This window comes from Oncorhynchus mykiss, chromosome 13, assembly GCF_057628025.1.
Source record: "Oncorhynchus mykiss isolate SJ-2025 chromosome 13, ASM5762802v1, whole genome shotgun sequence".
Classification (NCBI taxonomy): domain Eukaryota; kingdom Metazoa; phylum Chordata; class Actinopteri; order Salmoniformes; family Salmonidae; genus Oncorhynchus; species Oncorhynchus mykiss.
The window spans coordinates 3069630-3077494 of NC_143034.1; the positions used below are offsets into that span (position 1 = coordinate 3069630).

At 40.1% G+C, this 7865-nt stretch overlaps 1 protein-coding gene across 1 annotated transcript; it reads left to right on the forward strand.

Annotated features, from left to right (window-relative positions):
* The first annotated feature begins 610 nt into the window (after positions 1-610).
* Positions 611-6975, forward strand: LOC118938414 (uncharacterized). The gene is made up of 2 exons (XM_036942286.2): positions 611-1259; positions 5696-6975. The coding sequence occupies exons 1-2, from the start codon at positions 890-892 to the stop codon at positions 6373-6375; spliced, it is 1050 nt and encodes a 349-aa protein (XP_036798181.2). The 5' UTR covers positions 611-889; the 3' UTR covers positions 6376-6975.
* The last annotated feature ends 890 nt before the right edge of the window (positions 6976-7865 follow it).

Sequence of the window (7865 nt, forward strand, 5' to 3'; positions counted from 1 at the left end):
GCAGCAGCCACTCAGTGTTACACCGTGTTACACCGTGTAGGGGCAGTTTGGAGCTACTCAGTACTGTGACACCGTGTAGGAGCAGTTTGGACCTACTCAGTACTGTTACAGCATGTAGGAGCAGTTTGGACCTACTCAGTACTGTTACACCGTGTAGGAGCAGTTTGGACCTACTCAGTACTGTTACACCGTGTAGGAGCAGTTTGGACCTACTCAGTACTGTTACACCATGTAGGAGCAGTTTGGACCTACTCAGTACTGTTACAGCATGTAGGAGCAGTTTGGACCTACTCAGTACTGTTACACCATGTAGGAGCAGTTTGGACGTCTAGGAGCTAGCTAACCTATCTGTTACCTCATTGGGATATTATCTGTTTGTTTGATTTTCTAAATGTGCAGAAGTAAATTGTTTTAAATTCTCACTCATTAAAGATATTCCCTAATCGACACATGCTTTTCTTTATACGTCTCAATATAATAATATGATATAAATAAATGAATGAAAAAACTAAGTGTCTCAAAATAAAATAAAAATGTCCCTTGACTGTTACCCTCCCACCCAGCAGGTGGCGATGTGCCTGTTTCAGGCAATGCTGCCGGTGTGACGTATAATCTAATGGACGGGACGCTTCTTCAAACAAAAGCGAGTTATTCACCTCCGTAGCTTTCTAGCACCTCGGTATCTTACTAGACAACATAAACGATAAAATTGCAGATCTTTAAATGCTTTCGTTGTATATTAGCCACTGTGTTTTAAACACACTTGTCGTATCTCCTGGTTAGTTACCCAATTTAATATTTACGTTGTTGTTAGCTAGCTAGCTGGGTAAATTAGCAGTGCTAGTCTAGTCACTAATGCTAACTAGCTAACTAACTAACATCCCAGACCATGAGTTCACTAAGCTACTCTCCTCCTGTTAAAGAAGAGGGGGTCTGCTGGACGGAGAAAGAAACTCTGGGGCTGAACATTGTCGTGAAAGAGGAGAAGGAAGAAGAGGATGTCACAGTAAAACAAGAAACAGAGGTTGAGGCTGTTACAGTGAAAGAAGAAGAGAAAGACGTTAAATTGACAGAAGATGAAGACGCGTTCAGAGTGAAAGAGGAGGAGGATGTTACAGTAAAAGAAGAGGGGGAGGAGGGGGAGATGACTGTCACCGTGAAAGAAGAGGAAGACGTTTTTGGAATGAAGGAAGTGGGGGAGATTACTGTCACATTGGAGGAGGAAGAAGAAGAGGAGACAGGAGATCTGATTAACAACAGTGAGTAATATCTTAAACACAGGGGTCCAAACTCTGCAGTTGTTGAACCGATGTGTGGTTTTAAAGGGGCATTTACTGAAGTTCTACACGTTAATAGTTCTGTACTGTAGGAATCGCTAAAGCTACGGGCGGACAACAAAACGTTTATGGATCAAATGCTTCCCATTACATTTTTTCACAACATTTGTAAACATCGGAATATCTCTTTCTGTACTGCTTTGCTCAGTGTCTATGCTTGACATCACATTAAATCAAAAATCAACTCATGTCTGACTTCAAATAATGAAGAGGACAGAATCAAGACAAGGAAGTATAATTTTGATCAGGATGAAATGTATACAATAATAATTTCCACAGGTTATTTAAAATCCGATGGAGTTCGTTTTGTGCCAACAGAAATAAGGGGTTAAATGTGTGTAGGGGTTAGGGGAGGGTCTGCTTGGGGTAGGCTGTCATTGTAAAATAATAATTTGTTCTTAACTGGCTTGCATAGTTTAAAAAATAATTGTTGTTGCAAATTGCTAAATGATCAATGGCATCACCATCTTAAAACACTTCCATATGTTAGCTCAGTCTAAAAAACACCAACATTTCCAATGTTGGAAATTATGGAAAAATGACCATTTATATAAAAACACTAACACTGTTTCTTTTCTTAACCTTTTGTAACACAAGTTTCATGTTTTAAATTCCCCAAAATAAACATATATTAAAACATTTATACACATTTTTTTTGTCAAATTTAGTGTTTTACAAATATGTTTTGAACAGTCATTTAGATACGTTTCCTCCATTCCATGTTTTTCATTCAAAGTTGTGAGTTTCTGTGATTGGCTGAGAAATTAGCATTTGGGCTAATCTGACGACCTAAAATAGCCACTTATAAGGAACGGTATGGTATTACTAGGAGTCCACTATATGGTATTAACAGGAGTCCACTATATGGTATTACTAGGAGTCCACTGTATGGTATTACCAGGAGTCCACTGTATGGTATTACTAGGAGTCTACTGTATGGTATTAATAGGAGTCCACTATATGGTATTAACAGGAGTCCACTGTATGGTATTACTAGGAGTCCACTGTATGGTATTAATAGGAGTCCACTATATGGTATTACCAGGAGTCCACTGTATGGTTTTACCAGGAGTCCACTGTATGGTTTTACCAGGAGTCCACTGTATGGTTTTACCAGGAGTCCACTGTATGGTTTTACCAGGAGTCCACTGTATGGTTTTACCAGGAGTCCACTGTATGGTTTTTACCAGGAGTCCACTGTATGGTTTTACCAGGAGTCCACTATATGGTTTTACCAGGAGTCCACTGTGGTTTGGTGTGGATATTATAGGACTATGGTTTGGTGTGGATATTATAGGGCTTAGCTGTGGTTTGGTGTGGATATTATAGGACTATGGTTTGGTGTGGATATTATAGAGCTATGGTTTGGTGTGGATATTATAGGACTATGGTTTGGTGTGGATATTATAGAGCTATGGTTTGGTGTGGATATTCTAGGGTTTATCTATGGTTTGGTGTGGATATTATAGGACTATGGTTTGGTGTGGATATTATAGGACTATGGTTTGGTGTGGATATTATAGAGCTATGGTTTGGTGTGGATATTATAGGACTGTGGTTTGGTGTGGATATTATAGGACTGTGGTTTGGTGAGGATATTATAGGGCTATGGTTTGGTGAGGATATTATAGGGCTTGATAAGGGTAAAAGGGTGAAATAAACTGTAAATCTAAAGGTTTATATCCACAAATGCAAAGATATAAATCCCGAAGGGAAAAGGTATACATCTATGAAGAACTGTTGAAAACTGTCTTTATTCATCTTCCAGTAGGCTCCTATCACCTGTTCTAATCACTGTTCAACTGAAGCCCAAGCTTAACCCCTTATGTACCATTCTAGCCCCACCTTCACCCCGTATGTACCATTCTAGCCCCATCTCCACCCCGTATGTACCATTCTAGCCCCATCTCCACCCCTTATCTACCATTCTAGCCCCATCTTAGCCCCTTATGTACCATTCTAGCCCCATCATAACCCTGTATGTACCATTCTAGCCCCATCTTAACCCTGTATGTACCATTCTAGCCCCATCTTAACCCTGTATGTACCATTATAGCCCCATCTTAACCCTGTATGTACCATTATAGCCCCATCTTAACCCTGTATGTACCATTCTAGCCCCATCTTAACCCTGTATGTACCATTCTAGCCCCATCTTAACCCTGTATGTACCGTTCTAGCCCCATCTTAACCCCTTATGTACCATTCTAGCCCCATCTTAACCCCTTATGCACCATTCTAGCCCCATCTTAACCCTGTATGTACCATTCTAGCCCCATCTTAACCCCTTATGCACCATTCTAGCCCCATCTTAACTTAATTGGCCACTAGGCATCATTATAGTAATTGAAGGGAGATTTGAAGGGAGATTTACATAAAACATTTATATTCAATAATAAATGTTCAAAATTAGTTCTATACAGATTTTATTTTACATAGAAAATGGCTGTAGAGACACATAGCTAGGATAGGATTATACAAAATGGCTGTAGAGACACATAGCTAGGATAGGATTATACAAAATGGCTGTAGAGACACATAGCTAGGATAGGATTATACAAAATGGCTGTAGAGACACATAGCTAGGATAGGATTATACAAAATGGCTGTAGAGACACATAGCTAGGATAGGATTATACAAAATGGCTGTAGAGACACATAGCTAGGATAGGATTATACAAAATGGCTGTAGAGACACATAGCTAGGATAGGATTATACAAAATGGCTGTAGAGACACATAGCTAGGATAGGATTATACAAAATGGCTGTAGAGACACATAGCTAGGATAGGATTATACAAAATGGCTGTAGAGACACATAGCTAGGATAGGATTATACAAAATGGCTGTAGAGACACATAGCTAGGATAGGATTATACAAAATGGCCGTAGAGACACATAGCTAGGATAGGATTATACAAAATGGCTGTAGAGACACATAGCTAGGATAGGATTATACAAAATGGCCGTAGAGACACATAGCTAGGATAGGATTATACAAAATGGCTGTAGAGACACATAGCTAGGATAGGATTATACAAAATGGCTGTAGAGACACATAGCTAGGATAGGATTATACAAAATGGCTGTAGAGACACATAGCTAGGATAGGATTATACAAAATGGCTGTAGAGACACATAGCTAGGATAGGATTATACAAAATGGCTGTAGAGACACATAGCTAGGATAGGATTATACAAAATGGCCGTAGAGACACATAGCTAGGATAGGATTATACAAAATGGCTGTAGAGACACATAGCTAGGATAGGATTATACAAAATGGCCGTAGAGACACATAGCTAGGATAGGATTATACAAAATGGCCGTAGAGACACATAGCTAGGATAGGATTATACAAAATGGCTGTAGAGACACATAGCTAGGATAGGATTATACAAAATGGCTGTAGAGACACATAGCTAGGATAGGATTATACAAAATGGCTGTAGAGACACATAGCTAGGATAGGATTATACAAAATGGCTGTAGAGACACATAGCTAGGATAGGATTATACAAAATGGCCGTAGAGACACATAGCTAGGATAGGATTATACAAAATGGCTGTAGAGACACATAGCTAGGATAGGATTATACAAAATGGCTGTAGAGACACATAGCTAGGATAGGATTATACAAAATGGCTGTAGAGACACATAGCTAGGATAGGATTATACAAAATGGCTGTAGAGACACATAGCTAGGATAGGATTATACAAAATGGCTGTAGAGACACATAGCTAGGATAGGATTATACAAGATGCTTTTTTCCAGTGGAGATTAGTTGATACATGTCCTGGCTGGGCTGTGGGACAGTGGATGTGTAGGAATGATTCAAATGGAACTGGTAAGCGCCATTACTCGGGTAGTATTGTGAATAACTAATGGCTATTAACCAATCGGCATCCAGGATCCAAATGTAAAGTTGAATAATGAGGCATCTAGTCATCAAATCAGATTTTATTTGTCACATCTGCCGAATACAACAGGAATTACCACAAGGCCTTAATAAACAACAACAAGCTGTTTTCAGAAAAATAAGAGTTAAGTAACAAATGGATGAATAAAAACAACTAGAAATTAAAGAGCAGCAGTAGACTGCTGTGTGCAGAAACATTATGTTACAAATAACGTGACAGAACACACACAATAACACAATAACACAAATGCACAATAACACAATAACACAATAACACAAATACACAATAACACAATTGGTTAAGAGCCTGTTTACCGGCAGCCATCTCCTCCTGCGCCACTATATTTTACATCAGGGCAATGGATTAAACCTCATAGGAAGAGCAGATTTCATTCAGGTCTCTCTGTTTAATAACTAAATACTCTTGTCTTTGGCAGGAGAGAGACCAGACTCTCACTCTGACAGACGGAAGAAGAGTCCTTCAGGGGAACCAGACCCAGAGACGCCCAAACCAGGGAGACGACACCACTGCTCCCAGTGTAATTTGAGTTTTAAGTTTTTATGGAAGCTGAAACAGCACGAGAGGATGCACACAGGGGAGAAGCCACACCACTGCTCCCAGTGTGGAAAGAGTTTTACCCTGTTAGGGAACCTGAAAAAGCATAAAGGAATACACACAGGAGAAAAGCCTTTCCAATGTTCCCAGTGTGGAAAGAGATTTTCACGATCACAGGAACTAAAATCACATGAGATGAAACACACAGGGGATAAACCACACCACTGCTCCCAGTGTGGAAAGAGTTTTACCCAGTTAGGGACCCTGAACAAACATAAGAGAATACACACAGGAGAAAGGCCTTACCACTGCTCCCAGTGTGGAAAGAGTTTTATACAGTTAGGGAACCTGAACAACCATAATATAATACACACAGAAGAAAAGCCTTTCCAATGTTTCTACTGTGGAAAGAGATTTTCACGATCACAGGACCTAAAATCACATGAGATGATACACACGGGGGAGAAACCACACCACTGCACCCATTGTGGAAAGAGTTTTACACAGTTGGGAAGCCTGAACAAACATAAGAAGAGAATACACTCTGGAGAGAAATCTTAACATACTTTCCCAGTCAGAGGACCTGTAAATCACATGACAGAATAGAGAGGCTGTGTTCTGACTTATGTTTTAGAGGTAGTTTTTAAATTAAATGTTGAAATAAAAAAATATGATTTGGATATTTTAAAATAACAATTATTAAATAGATTAGTAGGATGTGCATTTCTTGATTTTAACCTAGAAATGATATGAATTGAGTTAATGTGTATACTAGTCTTCACCCTAAAAGGTTTATGAACATTTGATGACGTTGTTCTGATGACGTTGACAATTTTGTTGACACGAAGAACACTCACTTCCTCATGAATGTTCCCATCAGTATTATTCCACCATGTCAGAGAAAACACAGGTGCTGATTTGATTAATGGAACATATTGTTGTCTGAATATAAATATAATGTGGAACGGCACTAGTGGACATTCATTATATACATCTGTGTATTGTTACATTATACATTATAGACCTAGGTGCTTATTTTTTATTATATATGTTTGTTTGACTGAATGAACCAGAAATTGCCTAATGTGCAGATGTGTAGTAGATGTAAAGTTTGTTTTCAATTCTAACTCATTAAAAATGTTCACTAATCAATCAACACATGCTTCTCTTTATACAGCTCACTGCTTCTTGACACACTACTCACTTAACCCGGAAGCCCAGCCACACCATTGTGTCTTAGGAAAACACCGTACACAGCAACTAAAATCACACGAGAGGACACACACGTGGGAGAAACCATACCACTGCTTCCAGTGTGAAAATAGTTTTATTGCAGTTAGGGAGCCTGAACAATCATAATATAATACACACAGGAGAAAAGCCTTTCCCCTCTGTCCCGGTACACCCTTTAAACAGGGTATTACGGTACAGAGTCAATGTGGAGGCTATATACAGGGGGTACCGGGACAGAGTCAATGTGGAGGCTATATACAGGGGGTACCGGGACAGAGTCAATGTGAAGGCTATATACAGGGTATTACGGTACAGAGTCAATGTGGAGGCTATATACAGGGGGTACCGGGACAGAGTCAATGTGGAGGCTATATACAGGGGGTACCGGGACAGAGTCAATGTGGAGGCTATATACAGGGGATACCGGGACAGAGTCAATGTGGAGGCTATATACAGGGGATACCGGGACAGAGTCAATGTGGAGGCTATATACAGGGGGTACCGGGACAGAGTCAATGTGGAGGCTATATACAGGGGATACCGGGACAGAGTCAATGTGGAGGCTATATACAGGGGATACCGGGACAGAGTCAATGTGGAGGCTATATACAGGGGGTACCAGTACAGAGTCAATGTGGAGGCTATATACAGGGGGTACCGGGACAGAGTCAATGTGGAGGCTATATACAGGGGGGTAACAGTACAGAGTCAATGTGTAGACTATATACAGGGGGTACCGGGACAGAGTCAATGTGGAGGCTATACACAGGGGCAGGCAATGTGCAGGGGCACCGGTTAGTTGAGGTAATTGAGGTAAT